General features: G+C 43.1%; 3 protein-coding genes across 8 annotated transcripts; all 3 read left to right on the top strand.

The window, feature by feature from the left end:
• The first annotated feature begins 73 nt into the window (after positions 1-73).
• On the top strand, positions 74-5,517 carry LOC133515014 (intercellular adhesion molecule 1-like). 2 transcript variants are annotated; one of them, XM_061847219.1, is made up of 5 exons: positions 74-1,141; positions 3,378-3,650; positions 3,754-4,083; positions 4,615-4,866; positions 4,962-5,269. In XM_061847219.1, exons 1-5 carry the CDS (start codon positions 1,102-1,104, stop codon positions 5,090-5,092), a joined length of 1,026 nt encoding a protein of 341 aa, XP_061703203.1. In that variant the 5' UTR covers positions 74-1,101; the 3' UTR covers positions 5,093-5,269. The 2 variants fall into 2 exon arrangements, with proteins under 2 accessions (XP_061703203.1, XP_061703202.1); XM_061847218.1 differs by having other exon boundaries at positions 95-1,141; positions 5,127-5,517.
• LOC133515015 (cx9C motif-containing protein 4-like) lies at positions 5,365-14,389 on the top strand. Of its 5 annotated transcripts, none has more exons than XM_061847221.1 (7): positions 5,365-5,501; positions 8,548-8,744; positions 8,837-9,007; positions 10,257-10,523; positions 11,213-11,545; positions 11,965-14,064; positions 14,129-14,268. In XM_061847221.1, exons 3-6 carry the CDS (start codon positions 8,953-8,955, stop codon positions 12,234-12,236), a joined length of 927 nt encoding a protein of 308 aa, XP_061703205.1. In that variant the 5' UTR covers positions 5,365-5,501; positions 8,548-8,744; positions 8,837-8,952; the 3' UTR covers positions 12,237-14,064; positions 14,129-14,268. The 5 variants fall into 5 exon arrangements, with proteins under 5 accessions (XP_061703205.1, XP_061703206.1, XP_061703204.1 ...); XM_061847222.1 differs by having other exon boundaries at positions 8,548-8,702; XM_061847220.1 differs by having other exon boundaries at positions 8,548-9,007.
• A 287-nt stretch (positions 14,390-14,676) lies between these two features.
• Positions 14,677-23,270, top strand: LOC133515012 (hsp90 co-chaperone Cdc37-like). The gene is made up of 8 exons (XM_061847216.1): positions 14,677-15,044; positions 15,895-16,176; positions 18,588-18,693; positions 18,777-18,892; positions 20,650-20,772; positions 20,857-21,039; positions 21,114-21,185; positions 22,641-23,270. Exons 1-8 carry the CDS (start codon positions 14,937-14,939, stop codon positions 22,770-22,772), a joined length of 1,122 nt encoding a protein of 373 aa, XP_061703200.1. The 5' UTR covers positions 14,677-14,936; the 3' UTR covers positions 22,773-23,270.
• The last annotated feature ends 745 nt before the right edge of the window (positions 23,271-24,015 follow it).

The raw sequence follows: 24,015 nt of genomic DNA on the forward strand, positions 1-24,015 counted from the left end.
TTTTAGATGTAATTGGTGCGGAAAGACGTCGCACACCTTCCGATTTAAAACGCGGGCGCCATCTTGGTTGGGTGAATTCACGTAAACACACCGTAACTAAGCCGGAATCATTTCAAAAAGGCGTATGAATGGGGGCGCACTGCTAGTTTATCGGTAGCGGGAGTTGTACAGCGTCTTTCCTTCGAATGCCAGCTGTGATCGAAAACCAGTGCGAGAAAAGGGAGCAGTTAGCGACCAAACGGCGACAACGGTGGCATTCTTGTATTAGCGGAACCGATCTAGCAGGCCTCCAGACCTTTGTAATTCTTTAGTTGGTCCGCGGTATAAGCGCTTGTCGAGAGGAGATCGTTGACGATGTCTGGATAGGTTCCCGACGCCCACATTTTTGTGCTCCATTTGTGTTTCTCCGAGGCATATTGCTCGATAATGTCGATCAAAGCGCACTTCTTGTTGTAACGGTTTTTCAAAACAATATCTAACGAGCCGCGATAACCTTCCAAAGTCTTCTTAGCCATCATGCGTCACTTTTAACAGTCGCACGAACATTTGTGTAACTCCGGTCTGTATGCAAAAGCGATTGAGTGAACGGCGCGTCAGTAGAGTGAACCCATCCAACATGGCCGCGTGCCCCGGATGTAGTCACGTGGTCGAAAACAGTCTGTAGAATTGTAAAAATACGACTTGACTTCCAATACATGGTTGGAATCCAAGTTGTGGGAATCCCCATTTTTTTAAAATTTTATTAATTTTTTTTAAGTGCTGCCTTCGCGGCCATCGGGAAGAATGCAACCACCTGCTTCTCTTTCTTTCACACGTTTACACACTAACGCGGTTCGATGAATTTCCCCTTCTGTCGAAACATTTGTGAAAATTCGGAACAATGACGCAGAAGCAATTGACGTAGTCGGGGATGTACTCAACCGAGGTCCCCTTGCTTCTCCCATTTCTGAGCGAGTTTGGGAGAGCTTGAACGGAGCGAAGTGTTAACTTTTGCTTTCAGTTCTTGCTTCCGGAGTAACGGGTGAGGTGGTAGGACATATTTTAATATATATTTTTTTCTTATTATTTAGTCCCCAGAGTTTTTGTTTTACCGTCTTTGTGATGATGTTCATCCTATTCGGCTGCTTAATGGCGTACGCAGGTAAGCGCTATTTACTTTTTGTCATTACTAGCTTAGCCCCGTCGTCCATGTTATCGTTTTCTGATCTTTAATGAGTGGTTCGTGCCCATTATGTTTTTGTCAAGTCTCCTCGTGAATGATGATCACCTGTGAGTTATGACTGTGCTTAAAAAAAGCGCTTCGTGTGATTTTTGAAGTTGAAAGTACACAACAGTGCAATAATCCAGTGTTTTCAATCATTCGTTAACCGTATTTTACATTGGAAAATTCTCGAGGCACACCACCAAACAGACGTGTTGTAATAATGATTTCGACACTCGAACATTGGGTAAGTGATTGTGTACAATTACTGTCATGTTTCCCAATGTGTGTGTGAGTAGCAACAGGTTAACACACACACAAGCATACGCAAAGATTTAATATATATCGTCTGCCATCTAGTGGTAGAACATGTAACTGTCACTATACCTTGTAACCACTGTGTCCTCTAATTTTTGACGTGAACGAGCAAAAACACTAAGCCCGTGAGCGCCCCCTTTGACCACTGTGAGCCACATCAGACGTATGCACTCTGGTCAATCATTACGTTCCCATCAGAACATTTTCAAGAACAATTTATGTTTTTGCAAAACCTACAGTGAAAACGTCAAAAAAAAAAAAAAAAACAAACATTGCTAACCAAACCAAGTCATACCTGTCCACTCGTGCGGTTTAGCCGTAGTTCAAATGGATTTTGTGGTGAATCTTACGTATATTGTGGCCGTATATCGCAAATCATACGGATTCTGAAAATTGCTCCGGAAACACTTGACGGCATTATTGCAATGCAAAGTCAATATTGATGATGCTGTAATTTCGAGCAACAGGGTCAGCATTTAGAGTTGGAGAAAGTTACACATGAATACAATTTTGAACACAGTAATGCCACTGAATAGACTTTGACAATTAGACATTAACTTCAGATATTATCATTATGGAGATCTACAATAAAAATCATTTCAAAATTTATGTTTTTTTCCCTGTGTTATTTTGACATATAATTGGCTTCGGTATGTTATAAGGATTTTTTGCTCTCTACAAGGATTTTTTTTTGTAGTTTATACATGTTGGAGCTCTGAAAAGTTGCCAACTACAAATTTGAAAGGTCGCTTCCAACTTTGTTTCAATTATTATTTTTTTTTTACCCGCAATGATATCCCTGTCTGTTTTTCTTGGTTTAAAACTGAACTATTCCTTGCATAGTATCGTTGAAAGCTGAATGATGCTCCCAAATGGTTTTACAGGTTGTTACGTTGCCTCCTATATTTAAAATACTGAATTAGCTTTTTGGGAAATGTATCATCTGTGCTTTCATTCTGGATCGGGCTGTGCCAAGGTAGAATTTTACCATTACACACCATCTTATCCTGCACTTTTTACTTTGGCTTCAGACCAGACCTTTTTTACTCAAAAAATAGAAAATCTCATCCAGTTTCACCTCTTTTTCTTCCATTATTCACACACTCTGACATTTATCAAAGCAACATTTCTTTTTTTGTTTTGTTTTTTGTTTTTTACTTTTACCCCTCACAGTTCTGAGGACCCGGGTTCGATCCCGGCCCCGCCTGTGTGGATTTGCATGTTCTCCCCGTGCCCGTGTGGGTTTCCTCCCACAATCCCAAAAACATGCAACATTAATTGGACACTCTAAATTGCCCCGTAGGTGTGATTGTGAGTGCGGCTGTTTGGCAACCAGTTCAGGGTGTATCCCGCCTCCTGCCCATTGACAGCTGGGATAGCCACCAGTACTCCCCGTGACGCTCGTCAGGATAAGCGGCTAAGAAAATGGATTGACGGATGGATTTCCTTTTACCATTATTATCGAGAGTAAACGTAAGCAGCACGTCTAACTCTTTGCTCTAAGTTGCCCAGACTGGTGCTGGGCCGTGTTTGTAATTATGAGTGTACCCCTTTAAGAGCGGAGGTGGGCGGGGTCAGGTAAAGTAGGAAGTAGAGTGTGTGGCCGAGCAGCAGCTTGTTGTGCGAGGCAGTGTGTTGCCATGTATTAAAAAAAATGCTGATTACTGCGCTGGATCTGTTTTTATCTGCGCTGAGAGTGTGCATCAAGTGCGCAAATGCGCAGTTGCGCAGCTTTGAGGGAACATTGCTTGTAAGTGTACTCAAAGTACCAGTCCTTATTTCTTTCCCACCACTGGCAACACTTACAACCATCTTGCCTGCTCACGACACGCGCAATTGTGTTTGTGTGTTCTCCTAGCGAAGCCAGCGACGGCTTCCTGTTCCCTGGAAATGATTCCCAAGAGCGTGGTGGTGCCTTTCGGCGGCTCCCTCTCGGCCGTGTGCAAATCCTCTTCCGGCGGAGTGACGGGAATGGGCTGGGAGTCTCCGTACGGAGGCACGGGACTGGTCAATGGCGTGTCCAACCTCACTTTGCAAATTGATTCATTGAAACATTGGTCTGTGGAACCCATCTGCTTTGTCAATGTCAACGGTTCTCAGTGTACTGAGGTGTTACCTGTCACTGTCTACAGTAAGTAGAGTTTTGCGCAGGGGGGGGGGAGCGGGGGCGATGATCCTCCACCAGCTCAATGTCAACTTCACAGCAAAGTTCACGTTGTCACTTTTCCTCACAGAAATGCCGGACAGCGTGTCCATATCGTTGTTTGGTTCAGATGGCCTCATTGTGGAGGGGGAAACATACCAGGTGCGGTGTGAAGCCTCTGAGGTTGCGCCAGTCCGTGATGTCACTATGGAATTGCTCTATGGCAATGAGACCTTGGAGAGAGATAAGGTTTACACTGTTTTCAAAGATGACCCAGTTACGTTTTCTTTTGAGTTCTTGATGTTATCCAAGAGAGATTATAACGGTAACCGGATCCGCTGTGCGGCAAAGATGGACTTTGGCCCATCGGGGCCAAATCTTCCAGTGACCTATTCGGAGCCGCTCGAGCTGACTGTTCAGTGTAAGTCTTCCGCGCACCGATTCATTCATTCTATTCCGTACGACCTACTAAAATAAATTTGGGAACCTCGCAGCGCTCTCCTCCTTTCGGCGCATTCACCGTTGTTCTTCTAGCCAAGTCCGACGGTCGTTATTCCGTATCAAGGTCCGGAAAGTGAGCCACATCGGCCGGCGGGCTCCGCAGGTGTTCCGCCGTCGTCGTGGTCGGTTTTTGAGCATAGTCGAAGAGATGATGCGTATCGTGGGGCCGGCGACGTCACACAACGGGCATTTATCGCCAGTCGGAAAGGTCCATCGGACAGGACGGTACAGGAGCGGTGAGCCAGGTGGGGCAGGAGCCTGTTAGGAAGAATTGCGATGAGTAAAAAATTGGACAGGAAAACGATGTTTAGCTGGACGGTAGAGCCTGTGAGGATAGGATGCAGAAAATAGAACAGGACTGCACAGGACAGGAACCAAACACACCTAATGTGTGTAGCGAATGTTTGCACAGGATATCCACCGGCACTCTAAATCGAATCCGTATCAACAGACCCGCCGACCTTCAGCCAACCGGAGGACGAGACTCTGACTCTTCCCGTTGGCAGCTGGATGAGTTTAAACTGCAGCGCCTCAGGGAACCCGGCGCCGGAATACAGCTGGAATATTCCTTCCGAGTCCGGAAAACTGACTGGAACCGGAGACGTTTTCAACTCCTCTTTCAAGTATCCTGGCACCTACGAGTGCACCGCTGCTAACTCCCAGGGGGCCGCCACCAAACGTTTCACAGTCAACGGATCTTCACGTAAGCATTTTTTTTTTGATTCTCGCCGTCCTGTCTAGCGGATTGTCGCGTAACTCCACGTCGCCGCTTCTGTTTCCCCCCCCCTCCCTCATCAGGTAGTCGGCCCGGGACCACCGCTGGGATTTTAATTGCCCTTTTTTTTATCGTCGTGTTCGTTGTGGGGTGCGGCGTGTACCTCGGGCGGAAAATCTCTCGGAGGGCCCAGACGCAAAGCCAGAATTCTTGATGGGACAATAACGAAAACCCCTCGTCTCCCGCAGGGACTCGAACAACGTTGGCGGCGGTGCTCGGAGTGTTTCTGGCCCTGGCAGTCGTGCTCTGCGTCCTGGGACTGTATTTTGTCACTCCCCATGGAACATTTTCTTGCAGCAAACCCAGTTATACGCCTGGACAAGCTAGTTCAGGTCCTGTATGAGCCACGTATGATTTTTAAATTCTTTTTTAAACATTTTTATTACTGAAATTTTACTCTGAAAATGTGCCATGACCTCCATGCACTCTTGCTACTTGGCTTTGGCCTGTCTGGGACCCTCCTCACGGACATCCACCCGAGTGGACCCCCCCGTAAGGAACCCTGGTGACTGGTGGTCCTAGCACCTCGCTTTGGGTGGCCTTCTCGGCTAACCGACTAACCGGTTTGCTCCACTTTTATATCATTGTGTATTTGTTATTTTTATAAGTGCATGATTTGCATCTGTTCCAGTCCACTTCTGTGAAGCTGCATCCTGTTTTTTGCACTGTGTAACGTGGCTTGTTTTTGTGATACAGTACTTGAAAACGTAAACATTAAATGGACAGTGCCTATTATGTCCAAACAGCGACCCGACTTACAGAATACAAAGTCATTTTTCATAAAATGTCACGAGGTCATCTTATTTATCATTTTCTTCAATACTTAAAAAATGGCGCAAGATGGCAGTAATACTCTAAAGGATCGTTGCCCCCCTGCCCCCGTTACACCTGTTTGGTGTCTTTAAAGGTTGAGAATTTTAACTTTTTTTTTTTAAAATTTTTTCATGGTAGTTAGTATAGTTCAGGGGTTTTATGAAAGATGGAAAAAAGTACTTCACCCTGTGGAAAATTAGCAAAAGTCACAAATTCACAGCATTTTGTGTTTGACTTTGAGGGGAAATATTACCAGGTTGGTGTCAAAACTGAGGCCTGTGGGGCAGATTTGGCTCTTTGCATCATTTTATGTGGCCTTCTGTGAGAACTTAGGTACTTTTTTTTTTTTTTAATTTGCCCCAAAATTTATAATAACAAAACACAGGGTCAATTATACGGAGCCCCCAAAGAATCATTGGAAAAAAAGAAACAACTAACTGGTTTCTCATTGTAATGAGAGAGTTTCTCATTGTAATGAGTAAATAGTCCATTGCATGTGTGCATGTATAAAAGACCCTTATTCAAGAACCTACCGCCAGCAGATAAATAAGCTACGATCCATGGGTAGCCATTTTTCGACACTTATTGTAATGAGTAACTTACTAATGAGTTACAATGAATGAGTAAGTTTCTCATCGGAATAAGTAATTAATCCATTGCATGTGTGCATGTATAAAAGACCCTTATTCCTTATTGAGGAAGCTACCGCTAGCTGGTAAATACGCTACGGCTACCTGCACGCAGGAAGCTACTGCTAGCCTGTAAATAAGCTTCGACCCATAGGTAGCCGATTTTCGACACTCTCATTGTAATGAGTAACTTCATGAGTAAGTTACTCATTGTAACTTATGAGCAAGTTACTCATTACAATGACAGTTACTCAACACAATGAGAAAGTTTCTTATGACAGTGAGTAACTCATTGTAATGAGAAACTAGTCTAGTTTTTTCAATGTCCTTTTCAATGACCTTGTCATTGTACTAGGTTTCTCATTGTAAAGAGTAAGTTTCTAATTGTAATGAGTAACTCATTGTAATGAGAAACCAGTATCGTTTTTTTTCCAATGTCTCAATAGTATGGAGCCCCTAAAGAGAAAAAACTAACTTGTTTCTCGTTGTAATGAGAAACCTTGTCATTGTAACAAGTAAGTTTGTCATGGTAATGAGCAAGTTACTCATTGCAGTGAGTACGTTTCTCATTGTAATGAGTAAATGTATAGAAATGTCTTCCTCTGGGTTGTAGCTTATTTACCTGCTAGCTAGCGGTAGCTTCCTCCATTCAGTTGCTGTAAACTATAACTTGCTTTATGCATGTCACTTGTGCGAAAGATAACAGAAGAGAACTTGGTCTCTTTCGTCAAAACAAGGAATGCACCTGACAGTGTTATCGATCAACTCAAAGAAGATAAGGTGAGTATAACTGTAAACTTTTATCACACAAATATAGCAGTATAGGCTTCCTTTCCGCTCGCTAGGCTAAAATGATTGACATTACAGACTTCAACATTACTTTTAAATGTCTCAGACGCAACGTAACGGTGACGACTTGCTAGTAAAGCAGCGACGTCTTTCTAATAAAGTCCCCGATGAAAATAGAACCGAAGTAACTCCTGCATTGTCATTGTTGTGTAGAAATGCAGACTGAAATGTTCCACACATGCAATGGACTAGTTACTCATTACAATGAGAAACTTTCTCATTACAATGACAAACTTACTCATTCCAATTAGAAACCTACTTATTAGAATGACAAAGTTTCTCATTACAATGAGAAACAAGTCAGTTTTTTTTTAATGTCCCTTTAGGGGCTCCGTAGCGCCGTATGAATCAACTTTGTTCTGTTCAAAAGTGAAGCTATGTTTCTGGTTCAGTACCGATACTGCTAATAACAGATGTACTGTAATAACTTGGATACAATTTGCCTGTCTTCCCGAACATTTTTTTTATTGCATGTTAATGCCCAAAGTTAGCCTTAATGGCTTAGTAGCGTTTGCGTGACATGCGAGTACATATTTTTGTTTGCCCGTGTTTTATCTCACGTCAGTTTGCGCTGTTTTGTTTAGTCGTGTATGCTAGCTAATGCAGCTTTGTGTCAGGATGGTTTGTTTCGATTAATTGAACTACTGAATACTTATGCAACTTGGGATCATGAATGTGTACATGCTAGTTATGACACAGGTGTCAAACTCGAGGCCCGGGGGCCAGTTCCGGCCCACCACAGACTTTATGTGGCCCGCGAAAGTGTCAATTTCAATCGTTCTTGTCAAAATTTGTACAAAAAAATCAAATTGTCATGCAACATAAATGATAAAGTTGTGATGTTCCAACCATTTTTGTGTTACTAAACATGAATATGTTGAAAAACACATTACCCTTGATTTCTGATTCCTAAAGTAGATCAGAAATTGATGATGATGTAAATACGATGAGATGATTAAATATTTGTACTGTAAACCAGAACCACAATGTGGCCCGCGAGATACATATTTGACACCCCTGTTTTATGACCTCTGTTTAAATGTCTTTGCTGCCATCTTGTGGTATCTCTATGGAATTAAAAAAAAACTTTCCAGGGATATTTATTTATGGATTTTCTCCATTTACACCAGGCCTCAGACCGTATGTCCCAGTAAAAGTTTGGGGTCATGATGTTAAAAGTGTGAGGTTTTTGTTTAGTTTGTTTCTTTGTTTTTACATTTTTTTTTTTTACTGTTGATCCGCAGTCAGTTTTGCTTCAGGAAAGTTCCAAAAATTTCTTTGTTTTTTTTTTTTTTTTTTTTTTTTGCTGCCTCTGCAGCTGCGCGCAGCGCAACTACGTCGCAGAGCACGGAATAATCTGGCAGCCGCGCTTCGAGGCTGACGAACAACTGCAAAGGCCGCCCCCCGCCTGCTGCGAATGCGCATAGATGTGAAAATAATCACAGAATTCCAGATGTGACCACCCAGCAAATCGTGACTGCATTAACTTCCTATCCCAAAAATATGAGCAGATAGGTCACGGAGCTCATTCTATCCCCTCCGGAGGCCTTCCACCTGTTAAATCCCCCTTTTTCCCCTTCTGTGCCCCCCACTATACACACACACAGAGTGAAGTCAGCTGGGATGAAGGGGGCCCTTGTCTCCGCCAAGCATTGTTCCCTGCGGAGTTTGCCAAGCTTGTGCAAGTTGGGGATTTTTCTTATCCGGGACTCTTTCGGAGAAGATGGCGAACGTGGCGTCTCTGCGCTGGATTATGGCGGCGTGCATGTTTTGCTCAGGTAGGACGGTCATTTGAAGTCATTTTGCGGGGTTTCAGCGGGTTGGGATCGCCGCGCGGCAGTCGGGGAGGACGAGTCGTCGCCGTCGACGGATGTGATTAAAATGTCGAGTGCGGGGTGATTAATGTGCGTCCCGCATCCTTGCGGCCCGAAATGGGCGATTGTGGGGAGGCGGGTTGCTCTTCGTTTTGCGGCGCAGCTTGTCAGCAAAAGAGAAAATCCCCTTAAATTGCTTTGGGGGCTTTTCTGGCATGTTGTCGGATTCCGGTTGAATCTTGTGTACTTTTTTCTTTCTCTCTCAAATTCACGAGACTTTCAAACGGCACTCTCGAGCGGTGTTTGTTTGACACAATTAGCGGTGCCTTCACTTGCGGCTGTCGTCTTAAATTTGATCGTAAATCTTCATTTGTTACATTTCATTTTTTTTTTGTTTGTGTTGAGGCGATTTTCGAGATTTTCGATGAAAGAAAATACAATAAAAAATGAAAACACTCGCAAGGAGCATGGAAATGCTCCTGATATTATTGAGGCCGAACCCCTCTTCATGATACGTCCATACACACCCTCGTGTGTGTTGCTTTCAGCCTGATTACACTTCCTACCCATCCAATTTCTCAGCCGCTTATCCTCACAAGGGTCGGGGAAGTGCTGGAGCCTATCCCAGCTGTCAGTGGGCAGGAGCCGGGGTTGACCCTGAACTGGTTGCCAGCCAATCGCAGGGAACTTGGAGACAAACGACCAATCACACTCACACCTAGGGGCAATTTAAAGTGTCCAATTAATGTTGCATGTTTTTGGTATGTGGGAGGAAACTGGAGTACCCGGAGAAAACCCACACAGGCACGGGGAGAACATGCAAACTCCACACAGGCGGGGCCGGGATTGAACCCGGGACCTCAGAACTGTGAGGCCAACGCTTTACCAGCTGCTCCACCGTGCCACCCCTAAACCAAAAGTCGTGTCATGTCATTATACAAACCGCTTATCCTCACAAGGGTTGGGGGAAAAACTTGGAGCCTACCCCAGCTCGCTTCGGGCAAAAGGTAGACCACACCCTGAACTGGTCACCAGTCAGTCGCAGGGCAGATATCGACACCATGGCTGAGCGGGAATCCATCCTACACTGCCCGCACCAAGGGCAGACGTGTGTATTGCTACACCATCGGTGACTCTAAACCCAAAGTATTTTTTTATATTTTACAGATGATGAGGGATGAGTAAAATTTATGTTGTTGTGGTTTTGTCTCAGTGTCAGGTGACGGCTGCTCCCTGATCCTCAAGCCCGCCAGGGCGGTGGTGGGCTTCGGGGAGCCGGTGTCCGTCAGCTGCGAGGCCGCCCGGCCTGTGCGCGTGCTGGGCTGGGAGTCGGCCATCAGCGCCGCGCACACGCAGCGCGGCCCGAGCGTCCAGTGGAAGGTGGACAGCCTCATCGACTGGATCGAGGAGCCCATCTGCTACGGCGTCTTCTTCACTTCGCCGCGCCAGTGCGAGGAGAAGCTCAACCTCGTCCTCTACAGTGAGGCAAACATTATAAACATCATGTGGCTGAAGCCAATTGTTGGCTTAAGTTTGTTTTATATTTGATGTATCTATTATTGTAATTGTATTTTACATATTATTCATATATATATATATATATATGACAATTGCTCATTTCTTTTCATATATTGTTCGGTAATTTTTTTCCCCAAAAATTTTCTCTGTTTACAATTAACCTTTTTTTTGTCATTTTCCATGCATTTGAATTACATCATTTTCTGTTTTTTCAATATTTAGAATAAGACAAAACAAATGTAATGTTTTTAATTTAATTTAAATTTAATTTAATATATTTTTGATTTTTTTATATTTAATTTAAATATTTAATTTTTGAAATATCAATCTGTTAGTCTTGTTCTGTAATTCATTTTTACAATTTGTTTCTATATCTCATGTATTTTCTTAATGTTTCAAGTTATTTTTAAAATTTTTGTTTTATTCCTTTTTATTAATTTTCACAATGCATTATTTTTTATATATATTTGACACGTCTGTCTTAATTGCTTTGTTTTTACAATTTTTATTTTCATTTTTACATATATTTTATTAATTAATTAATTTGTTTAGGTTAATTTCATGCTTAATTGGTTAAAAAAATAATTTATGTATTTTATTTTTTTATTAATTTTTATTGGTTTATTGTAAATTTGTGCCCTAATCTCACAGAAAGCCCGGACAGCGTCACCATCAAGGTGGTAAATCACACCGGGCCGATGGTGGCGGGAAAGGAGTACCAGCTGCTGTGTGAGGTCCAGAACGTCGCTCCCGTTCAGTACCTCAATTTGAGGTGGTACAAGGAGCGCAGCGAGGTGTACAACCGCACCTTCATCGACCTCACTTCTCCGTCGCCGGTGCAAATCTCCTCCGTCCTCGTCATCACGCCCTCCGAGGCCGACGACGGCGCTCGGTACAGTTGCGTGGCCGAGCTGGAACTCGGACCGGAGGGACCGCGACCGCCCCCGAGCGTCACCTCGGAGCCGCTGAGAGCATCTGTGTACTGTGAGTTCAAATCCTCTCAAGCAAGGGCAGGGGGGGTGGATTTAATCTGTCCTGGCATGCAAGTATATAAAAAAAAAAAAACATTTTAGAGCAACTTCAAAGGAGATATTATTCTTTTAACAGGCTTTCTTCAAAATACCTCAAAGATCGCAAAATATAGTACTGTATAACTTCCACACCATAATTATTTTTGCTTTACTCCCATCAAACTGGCATCATTTGTTATCGTCATCGTCATTTGACGGATATACAAGTCCATGGCAGCGAACGAGTGAAAGAACAGATCAGTGACTAACATATTTCCATCAATAGGCAAATAGCGGTCCAGCGACTAATTATTCATATACAATCTTTTTAAAACGTCGATTTTACACCCCCCAAACGTTCAAAAGTTTATCCCCCCCCCTCCCCCGCTGCAGTTCCTCCGACGTTCCAAAGTCCCGACGCAGTAACCGTGGACGTTGCAGACGGCGGCGAAACGATGCTAAACTGCACCGCCGCGGGGAACCCGCCGCCCGTCTACAGCTGGCAACCCGAGCTCGACCCGAGGCGGGGGGAGGCCCGAGAAGCCGTGCTGGCCTCCTCCTCGCTGCTGCCCGGAATCTACACCTGCACTGCGTCCAACGCGCTAGGGAAGAAGACCAAGCAGTTCGCTGTCAAAGCCAAGAGCAAAGCTGGACGGGAGGTGTGAAACCACCACCAGTGATGATTTTCACGACACATCCAGTATTTATACTTAGTTTGCCACGTTGCTAACATTAATAACTGTGTAGTAACACGATATTTACAGAATTTCCTCAACTAGTCACGGATGTCAGTAGCTGTGTCGCATAAAATATGAATTCAACGCGGGGATTTATCCAGCCGTCCGTTTTCTTTATTGCGCGTTGTCAAAAGGGTGAGCTGGAGTTGACCGAAACTGATTTGGGGCCAGAAGCGGGTCGCGCTTTGGACTCGTCGCCAGCCAATGGCGGGACACGTACGGGCAACACTCGCATGGACTCCTGTGGACCATTTCGAGTGTGCGGTTCACGTAATGTGTATGTTTGTCAAATGTGGGAGGAGCCAGGACAACATTTAAACTCCAAACACACAGGAAGGCCGGAGTTTCATACCCAGAACCTCAGCGCTGTGAGGCAGGTGTACTAACCACTTCTACCATGTATTTATTCAATCATAGATTGTGTCCGGAAAAAATGATGACTCTGGAGTGACGGATTTTTAAAAATGGATTGTGATTATATTTTCCTCTATATGATTTGAATAATAATACTAATAACAACAGAATACAGTGGGGCATTGAAATGCAAAATACCGCCCTAAAGTCTGTTAGCTCAATGCTAACGTATAATGGGAAACTCCATGGACGGGCTAACGGCTGGCATTCATGTTGCGGTGTTACTTTCAGCAAATGATGTTTGAACACAAACGGTGCAGTAATACATCTGGACACACAACATAATATTCACAGGCATTTATTCTTTATCATCTGAAGAGAAAAATACTATGAATTTACATTCACACTAGTTGAGTGAATCTCTTTACATATTAAAGATTTTTATTGTATATTTTTTTCAGAACAGATTAGTGGCATTTCAGTTCATATCAGTGGGGAAAGATGATTGACACACATTTTCAGTTCCAATCGTGGGGACAGAATGAAGTAAAGTCACATCTCAAGGCTCCGCTGTACATTGTTGATCCTCTCATCATAAAAAATGGATCTATAAAAAAATGCATCTAAAGGCCTACCGACTAACCACCAATCAGATCACTACATGAGGGGATTGCAGTCATTGTGTAATATTTTGTTACTTCATTTTCATATTGATAAAATCAGCATGTAACTTTTTACGTTATTTGTTTTCAAAAGAAATTATTTTTAGAAATGTATGCTCAGTATGAAAACCTTAAAAATGAGGAAATGTTTGCCACTGTAAATTCTGCTTCGTTTGTGAATTAATAACGTGATTGTTAGTGTAATCCTGAAGAATCTATGAACAGTTGTCTCTGGGGAAAACACTGATGCTTCTTTTATTAAAAAAAAGAAAATTAAATCAAGAAATGTGTGCTTTCTTTACAGTTTCATAACCTTCCACTAATTTAAAAAAAATTATTTTTGTAAATATGGTCTTTACACAAGAATTAAATGCTGTTTCTCTAATAACAAATGAAAATATAAAAAGTAGAATGTATGGATGCGTATGATTTCATATGAATATTAAATGTATTCACATAACTTATAATTCAACTCCCATTAAAAATTAACGTGGCTCCTGCCTGCCATTCCATCAATAGTCAACATGTGTCGCTGTGACCATTTTAAAGATGATTCTATTGGTCTGCTGTGCCTCACGTGATCACAACAATACAAATAAATACGGAAGTCGCCGGACGTCGCTTGACATTAAGCGCTCGCTTCTCAGCAATGCCGGCAAAAGACCCTTGTCAAAAACAAGCTTGCGCTATCCAAACGTGTTTACAAGGTATATTACGGTCAAAAACGTCTTAATAGGATGGTAGGTGTTAGTAGGATGTTGCAAAAATGTCGCGTACGGTGCTAACTTGGTTCCATCTCGCCAGCTAACAAGTACGTGGCGAGCAGGTGCGCGGATGTGATCGATGACATGCGGCGTTGCTGCCAGACGCATGGCGCAAACTCCATCTGCTGCGCCGGTTTTAAGGACCCCAAACACACGGAGAGGAAACCCAGCACGTAGCCTCCATCGCGGCTTGGGATGTGGGGATGTGCGTGGAACGACGGCTGGAAGCATAATTGGCTGGAATGTCATTTTATTAAATAAAATATAAATGCAGGCAATAAATGATTACAATTTAACTCCATTGATTAATTTGAAATGCGTGTTTATTTGCATGCCAGGCGTACTCAGAAGTGACGTTAAGGCCATGTTCTGTGACGTAGCCGGAAGTACAGTACACGCATACTAGGACAACACATCCTTGTCTGATTAGCAAATGGGCAACACTTTATCCGTTTATTAAATGTACAAGGTCATAGTTAAGCAAATAATGAAAGTGCAATAAAAGTAAAATAGTCTTCATTACATATTAATAAATAACTTGTGATGATACATTTTATGCTACGTTACTGTATAGTAGGATGTCCCTTTAAGAGAAGGAGGAGCGAGAAGAGCACCGGAAATGCCCCGGAGTACTTTCTAGAATATCTCGCCAGGCAATCGCTAGCATCTTCCAAGTGTTTCTTTTCTCATCATAGTAAGGCAAAAAAAAAAAAAAAAAACTTTCCAGCTTTAAAAGCAACGTTAACCGTTGAGCATTATTTCCTCGATTAATAATTCCCTGCTCCCGGTGATTTAGCGATTCTCGCTAGCCTCCGAGCTAACGCTACCTACCTTGAGATTGTTTCATCATGTCCAGAATAGACTACAGCGTGTGGGACCACATTGAGGTGTCGGACGACGAAGATGACACCCACCCGAACATCGACACGCCGAGCCTCTTCAGGTGGAGACACCAGGTACATAATTTATGTCAGGATGCAGCAGTTTTCTTTACTCACTAGCCGAACAATGAGTTAGCCTTGAGGGATGTCGCGAGTTTCCTTTATCTTTTCTTTTTTTTTTTTTTTTTTTTTAATCCGTTATGGGTCATTCTGTACCATTCAACAGGAACACACGTTTGCAAGAGTTATACAAACGAAAATACCCCGTCGAGATTTATTTCACTACAAAGAGTCACCATTTATTTTGGCTAGTTTAGCACTTTTATAAACCGTATTAAATTAATTCTGTTGTTCTTTGAAAGTGACCACATTCGGCCCGACGCTTCATTTTATGTCGCCCACAAAAGCAAATTATGTCCATCAACTTCCGTGACGCTTATTAAAATTTACAATAAAATTCCCTCCTTTTTTCCCCATATGTAACAGTTTTTCCAAGTCTTTTTTTTTTCTTTTACACTAATGATCAATACTTTACCAAGCTATCCGTGACTTATGATTTCATAGCTATCCATCAATTTGTTGTGTATATGCAATAATGTAATAAAGGAATTTAGAGTTTGCATGTTTTCCCCGTGTCTGCGTGGATTTTTTCGCACATCCCAAAAACATGCATTCATTGGGAACTCTGAATTGCCCTTTTGGTGTGATTGTGAGTGCGACTGTTGTCTGCTTCTATGTGCCCTGTGATTGGCTGTCAACCATTCAAGGTGTGCCCCTCCTCCTGCCCATTGACAGCTGGGATAGGCTCCGGCACTCCCCCGACCCTCGTGAGGATGAGCAGCTCGGACAATGAATGAACTAATGTCGCTTTAACCACGCAGCGTAAATCTAGCCATTGAGCCAACTCTCAACATGTCATTTCCAGGCCCGCGTGCAGCGAATGGAAGAATTCGAGCAGAAAACGCAAGACCTCAACAAAGGACTCTCGGAGTGCCGCCGCAAGGTGTCAGAAGCTCAAAAGAAAATCCAGGAGCTGAGCCTGTCCCCGACGGACGACCGCAAGGCCGATCTCAGCAAAGCGCAGGCGGAGGAGAAGAAGTTGAAGAAGGAGCAGCGCGACTGGGAGCGGAAGCTTGAAGATCACTGCCGAGAAGAGAAGAAGATGCCTTGGAACGTGGACACGCTCAGCAAGGAAGGCTTCAGCAAGGTGAGACAATGCTGCACTTCAGCGGTTCTCAAACTTTTTACATCAAGTACTAACGCAGAAAATACTTGCTATATACTATGGCCAACACTCAAATATAGTTCTGGGGTAGGATCAAGTTTTCATCGTGCACAAGGCAATTGTTTTATTACTAAAGCATATTGAATAAAGTTAGTGTCTTGATATACAAATCATTTCAAATTAAGCGTTTTTCAAGATGTTACCTATGATAATAAGCTAGGTCAGGGGTGCTCAATGTCGATCGCGAGGCTGTCTTGGTCGATCGCGGGACTGCGTGCCAAAAAAAAAAGTCAGCCAATGTTCCCTCTAAACTGCGCGGGTGCACAATTGTGCACCGCTGGTAAGGTCTTTTTGTTGCTCGCCAAAAAAAAGTCCAATGCAAATTGAATGTATAACATATAGCTATTTTGCATTGTGATTCAATGAGTGAGGGGTGACAATTCACATACATACTGAAAAAAATGAAACGAAGAAGCCACTGGTTTCTTTTAGGCAGCAAACGGAACTTTCTCTAAAGATGACGCTGCTCTGCCACACGCTTTCTCTCCTAGTTTACATTACACCCCCCCCCCCCACACCGCTCTAAAAGACGTACACTCATAATTACAAATGTTACAGTACTTCCGCAGCCCATCAATGTGTTTTATAATGACAGTGTCCACCACCGCTGCTTTGGTTAGCAACACAGTCTGGGCAACGTAGAGCAAAGATGAGCGAGACCTGCTGCTTATGTTGACTTTCGATATTAATGGAGAAATGCTGTTGTTTTAAGATGCAATGACTGTCGGAGTATGTCAATAATCAAAGAAAAACTTGTTAAACTGGACGACGTTTTCTCTTTTCGAGTGGGATAGGTCTGGTCCGAAGCCAAAGTAGAAAGTGCAGGATGAGATGGTGTGTCATTTTAAAATTACACCATGGGACAGCCTAATCCAGGATGAAAGCACAGACAATACAGTGCACAAAAAAAGCTAATTCTGTATTTTAAATATACATATATATTTATATACAGTACATCACGACATTGGGAGCCGGCGTCGGTCGCTCACGACAGGCTGCCTGCTTGAAAAGTAGATCTTGGGGTAAAAAAAAAAACTCTGGGCACCCTTGAGCTAGGTAGTTAGTTGTCTGCCTTAGTAGGCGATCTTTTGTATTTTTTTCAACAATTGTTGACACATTAACTCTTATAGCAGGTTATACAGCATTTATTTAAAGGCAAAATTATAGTATATTTTGTTACCATGAATTTGTCAGTGTGATGGTTGGTGCCCTGGTAAACTTGCTTGCACTGAAGACCCCCCCCCAAAAAAAAAACAAAAACAAAAAACAAAACAAGACATAACAATAATAACAAGCTAAATAAAAGCTCATACTGCTGATGGAAGGTGGCAGAAAACAAATCTTACACTTCAAATTTATATTGAACTGCAATTAATGGGCAGTTTACTGGATTGGGGGAAAAAAGCCAATGTAATGTCAAGTTGGACACAGTTTGAACATTTAATACAACATATGGATTCTTTCACGTACCACTAGAGGGAGATGACGTGCCACACTTTGAGAATCATGCTGCATTCTCCTGTACACGCAGCAAACAAATGCACGTTCAATTTTCACCTGCTCATTCGACCCACTGGCTCAGTTTCTCAGAATATTTAATCCCTTTTTGATTCATAGTGTTGTGTCAGCGCAATAGTAAAATGCACATTAATGATTAAAGAATATATTGTCCTTTAATAAGTCTGACCTTAATCCAAATGGCCCTCTCGCAAATATCATTCCCCCTTAACAGTTCCTAAATAACACGTTGAATGAATTTTATTTGTGAGCATGGTACAGGAAGCCATTTAGCCGCCGCAGCAGTTTCTTCATTTGTGGTTACTATCAGTGCTGAACGGTGAAGGGACCGGAAATTGTTACATTTTGTTTCAGAAAAGCGCCTTTGTCAATTGAAGTCCAGGAAAGTCCAGCGAAGTCAAAACCATGTGCAGGTAGCTCAGTTTTGATCATTTGGATGTGAGCTAAAAGAATTCCGATTGCAATTAAAGTGTAGACTTAATTTTGGTCTCACAAAAATGACTTTTTTGAATGACAGTCCTGTTATGCATAATATTGAAATGTGACAATACTTTTTTAGCCCCATGAAATGGAAGTACGGCACTCTACACGAACTAGCAGTAATTTCACCCATCCGTTTCCCGCTGTTAATATATAAAAACATGTATTAGTGCAGTTATACTTGAGAGTACTTGAATTCGACCTGCTCTGTACTTGCGCCCTTTCGCTGGAAATTTCCACCGGCGGCTGATATAGTTCTCAAAAACCGCAAGTTTGTGGTTTCCTGATTAAATTTTTGGGTCCTTTTTTTTTTTTTTTTTTTTTTTTTTTTGCAGAGCATCGTCAACGTCAAACCCGAAACGGTGGAGGACTCCGAAGAGGACAAGGAGAAGAAGCACAAAACCTTTGTGGAAAAATACGAGAAGCAGATCAAACACTTCGGTGAGGATTGGCGTCACGTTCGCAGGGTGCTTCCCGCTGAATGTGTCGCTAAATCCCACCCTCTGTGTTGGCTTCACCTCAAGGCATGCTGCGGCGCTGGGATGACAGCCAGAAGTACTTGTCTGACAACCCTCATTTGGTGTGCGAGGAGACTGCCAACTACCTGGTCATTATGTGCATCGACCTTGAAGTGGAGGAGGTATGGTTCACTGGTACCATGTAGACCACAAGCGTCATATTTTCTTTATTCTTTGTTAAAAAGGGCTTTTTTTTTTTTTTTCAAACATCTCACCGAGTCACTCGGTTCTCGAACGTCCCCGTTTTGAGGTTCGACACCCAACCGCTGGACTGAATACGCAATTAATTAGGGACAACGAAGAGGTCTTTAATCGGCTCATGAGGGAAAACGGGTTTGGGTGACCGGCTGCACCATCAAACCACGTTCTGAGTCAGCTAAACTGTTGTTCCTCTTTTTATTGCGATCTCAGGTTACACAGTACCCCAACATAAACACTAAGGTACATGTTTCTTCAAGGTTGGTCAGTGTCCTGATAAATCCACGAGAGAAAAACGGGCATTGTATAAAGACATGTTTATGGTGTTTGGGAGTATCCGCATGTGGTGGAAGGGGGAACATTGCCTCCCCGTGTTGAGGAGGATCGGCTTAAGGTCAGCAGGGAAACGCGCCGAGGTCACATTGGAGACCTCGCTTCCCAGTGTACGGGAGTATCTGCTTGAGGTCGGCAGGGGGGCATCGCAAGACTAACAAAGAAATGCATGATAAAACAATTCAAACAATAACTAAAATATATATATATATATATATATATATATATACATATATTTCTTAAATTATTTTATTATGTAAAGTATTTAATCTATACATGTATTTCTACTCTGCATTTTATTATCAAGAAAAGCTAAAAAAAAGCTTTTTTTTTTTTTTTTAGGATTGGAACGCATTATTTCTTTTTCCATTCATTGTAATGGGAAACATCGAGTTGGTTTTCGAACAAGTAACTTCTCAAAGCGTTTTCTGGAACGGATTGTGGTCGAGAACCGAGGCATCATTGTACTATTCTTTGTCTGCGTGTCCACATTATACTGCAATCAGGTGGCCAAGAAGGGAACAATAGAAGGCACAACACAATAAATTGGATTATGGTGTTAAATCATAATGCACAAATTGTGTGTGTGTTATTCTATATAATTATTACTTTATGCATTCATAAAATTAAACAATTTTAGTGGGCCCAGCACAAAACCTTCAAAATATCAACCTTTTAAAAAGTTTGAAAAAACACTGGTTGGAACAAGAAACTTACTTTCCTGTATTTTAACATGCACCCCATCCATTTTATGAGCCGCTTATCCTCACAAGGGTTGCGGGAGTGGTGGAGCCTATCCCAGTCACGTACATTTGAAAAATGTACGGGTGCGGTCATTCATGCCAGCAGACAAAAAGTTACAGGTGTGTCTTCCGTTTGTAATTCTGAGTGTACCACTTTAAGAGCGCAGGGGGGGCGGTGCCAGGTAAACAAGGAAGTAGAAGTAGGCTGAGCAGCAGCCCGTCAAATAACAGTGACTGCTATCCCCGGTATCTTCGAGCAGGAGGCTGTGCTAAATCCTAAACTGGTTGCCAGCTAATCGCAGGGTACAAAGAAACAAACTAGCAATCGAACTCACAATCACATGTAAGGGCAATTTAGAATCCCTTTCATAAGAGGATACGTGAAAAATTCGATAAAGAATGCATGCCCAAAATTGAACAGGAAGTCAGCCTTTTCGTTTGAAGCAGGCATAATTCAGGATTTGGATTTGGGCAAACTCATTTTCGGGAATGAGCTGCAATCGCCAGCAGGCGTCCTCAATAAACGGGCAGACCTAATTTGCGACACTTTTGCTATTTGTTATTTGAAATAAATATAACAAATAACATCTGGTCTCCCTCAATAGAAACATGCATTGATGGAGCAAGTGGCTCATCAGACCATCGTCATGCAGTTCATTATGGAGCTGGCCAAAACCCTCAACGTGGACCCCCGGGGTTGCTTTCGTCAGTTTTTCGCCAAGATCAAGGTAGGCCGCGCTGCGCCCACCTGCTACTGAGTCCACACTTTTTGGAGCGTCCCGAAAACATTTGCCGCACTGTTTCCGCCGCAGACGTCGGATCAGCAGTACCAAGACGCGTTCAACGACGAGCTGGAGTCTTTCATGGAGCGTGTACGTGGCAGGGCCAAGATCCGCATCGAGATTGCCACGAAGGAGTACGAAAAACAGGAGCGGGAGAAGCGCTTGGGACCAGGCGGTCTGGATCCTGTTGACGTGTACGAGAGTTTACCACAGGTCTGCCCTTTCTTTTCACTTTCTCCGAATGTTGTACCTTCAAGTGCCCAACACTTTTTCTCCCCCACCGCCAGGCGATGAAGAAATGTTTTGACGACCAAAACATTCAAATGTTGCAAGACGTTATTAGCAAGATGGATCCCACGGTAAGCTACTTCCTGCTTGTACGCGATTGGGCAAGGCAAAGCTTTCCCGTGTTGACTTTCAAGCTCCAGTGACCCAAAAGTCAGTTATGTAATGTAAAATCGACATCAAATCAAAATCTAGATGAATTCAAGCCACGGCTGGTATCTCAAAGATTTTGCAACAATTTGCATTGACAGCGACGTTATTTTTTAAAATTCTTTTTCAATTATTGGTTGCTTCATTATGGTTAAATTAGCTATCCATTGATCTATCTACTGTAATTCCCGGCCTACAGAGCGCAGCTGGTTACAAGCCTCACCGAGTACATTTGTAAAGGAAATACCATTTGGTACATACGTACGCCGCAGCTGTGTAAAATCCGCAAGTGCCGACATTGAAACCCACATTGAAACACGCGATATTTACAAAGATAAACGGTACGCAGTGTTTAGCGCTAGCGCGGCGCTAACACTAGTGTTGACGCTAGCGCGGCGCTAACACTAGTGTTGACGCTAGCGCGGCGCTAACACTAGTGTTGACGCTAGCGCGGCGCTAACACTAGTGTTGACGCTAGCGCGGCGCTAACACTAGTGTTGACGCTAGCGCGGCGCTAACACTAGTGTTGACGCTAGCGCGGCGCTAACACTAGTGTTGACGCTAGCGCGGCGCTAACACTAGTGTTGACGCTAGCGCGGCGCTAACACTAGTGTTGACGCTAGCGCGGCGCTAACACTAGTGTTGACGCTAGCGCGGCGCTAACACTAGTGTTGACGCTAGCGCGGCGCTAACACTAGTGTTGACGCTAGCGCGGCGCTAACACTAGTGTTGACGCTAGCGCGGCGCTAACACTAGTGTTGACGCTAGCGCGGCGCTAACACTAGTGTTGACGCTAGCGCGGCGCTAACACTAGTGTTGACGCTAGCGCGGCGCTAACACTAGTGTTGACGCTAGCGCGGCGCTAACACTAGTGTTGACGCTAGCGCGGCGCTAGTGCAGACCCTAGCGCCCGCTAACGCTAGGGCAGACAGGTCCGGTTAAACTAAAACTTACCAATAAATATCACTGAGATGCACTAGTAACACAGCAGCAACACGGTATCGCAGCGCTAACAGGGCCGGTAAAAGTCACTTACTCGGCACATATATTCCACCGGTCCTTTTCCACTTGCGGCCGTTAGAAAAAATGCACAAATTAGCCACATCCCGGCATAAACTGCAGCTAAAGAGTCGCAGCTTGTAGGCCGGAAATGACGGTATCTTGTCTCGCTTACCCTCACAAATTGTAATTGCATTTGATTGGTTATAAATTAGTTTTACTATTAAAATAAAATAAGGACTTTTGTTTTTAAGTTAATCTACAAATGTTTAAAAAAAAAAAGTCAAAAGTTTTCCCGCCCATTCTCGAAAGATTTAACTTCTGATTTTGCAATATTTGGTTTGTGTCCTTTTTTTGGGGGGATGGGGGGGTCGATTCAGTCGGCCAAGATGCACATGAAGCGCTGCATCGACTCTGGACTTTGGGTGCCCAACTCCAACCCGGACGAAGGCGACAACAAGGAGGAAGACGCCGTCTACGAGGACGCTCAAGAAGAAGCCAAGAAGGACTGAGCGACGCGCGCAAATGTACTAAACCTGCTACGAACCCACGGCACCCCCACACCCCCCCCCCCTTAGGTGTGCGACCAGTTTGCCGCGTGAGAGAAAAAATGAGCTGGACGTCTGTACCGATCGTAGCGGCAAAGGATTGGCTGTCATGTAACTCCAATTTTAAATCCGTCTTTGGGGAAATACCCACGGCTTGTCTACTGAGGTCTTTTGCTGCGACATAACTCTCGACACAAATTGTTCTGTAGGCTCGAGTGTTATTGTTTATTTTTCCCGCAGTCAGTTATTTTTATTTTATTTTTTTTATGTCAGCTTTCAGAAACCACTGTCACCTGGTTGCAATTTCCCACAGATTTTCTATAAACTTGTAAATGTTTACCCAAATTATTTAGCTCCTGTTTTCTTTATTTTTATGTTCTGCATCGAGCAAATAAGTTTGTATTTTCCATGCCACAAACTATTTCCCATCGGAAAATAAGTGAATTAATCAGTTTCTTTATTTGCTATACAGGCGCTTTTAAAGGACTTTTGTCAAAAAAAAAAAAAAATAGGAAAGGGAGCACACAAACTTTTGTAGATGAGTATTGGCAAAATTCTCCACAGATTTCTCCTAGAAACATCTCTAAATTTTGAGAATTATTAGCGAAATTCTTCTCTCGCTCAGACATTCCGATGACCCCGGCTGGAAAGCTGACAGCCAATCAGCGTTTGGCACAACTACAGTACTTCCTGTTCTTACCCCGTTGCTCGTGGATACGGTTTTACCGGACAGAGGATGTCCACTATCTGGCATTTTGTGGCTGATTTTTGTGAAAAAAAAATTACAAACAAAACAAAAATAATTATATGAATTAATAATAATTAAATGGCACCACGGGAGGTTAAAGGACAACAAATTTGGTTGTGTTTTCTCATTGTTGTAGGAGTTTGGGGCACAACACGTCGGCATCTTGGTCTAGCTAGAAAGAATGTTGTGGAATGCGAAGCCCCGGTGACGTCACGGGGCGGGGTCGAGGACGTTTCTTCCGGGTCTGGCTGTGAAAGCTGGCACATATCCACATATTGCATGGATTTAAAAAATGTTCTTTATTTTCATTTTTTTTTTCCTGCAATGTCAAAAATATATACAGTAAAGCCTTGGTTCTCGAACGTCAATTCAAAATTTCCACTTTTTTTTTTTTTTTTTTTTTCTGTTTTCGAACGAAAATCGGTACTTTAACGCCCCCGACAAAACCCTGAAAAAACA

The sequence above is a fragment of the Syngnathoides biaculeatus genome, chromosome 16 (assembly GCF_019802595.1).
Source record: "Syngnathoides biaculeatus isolate LvHL_M chromosome 16, ASM1980259v1, whole genome shotgun sequence".
NCBI lineage: Eukaryota > Metazoa > Chordata > Actinopteri > Syngnathiformes > Syngnathidae > Syngnathoides > Syngnathoides biaculeatus.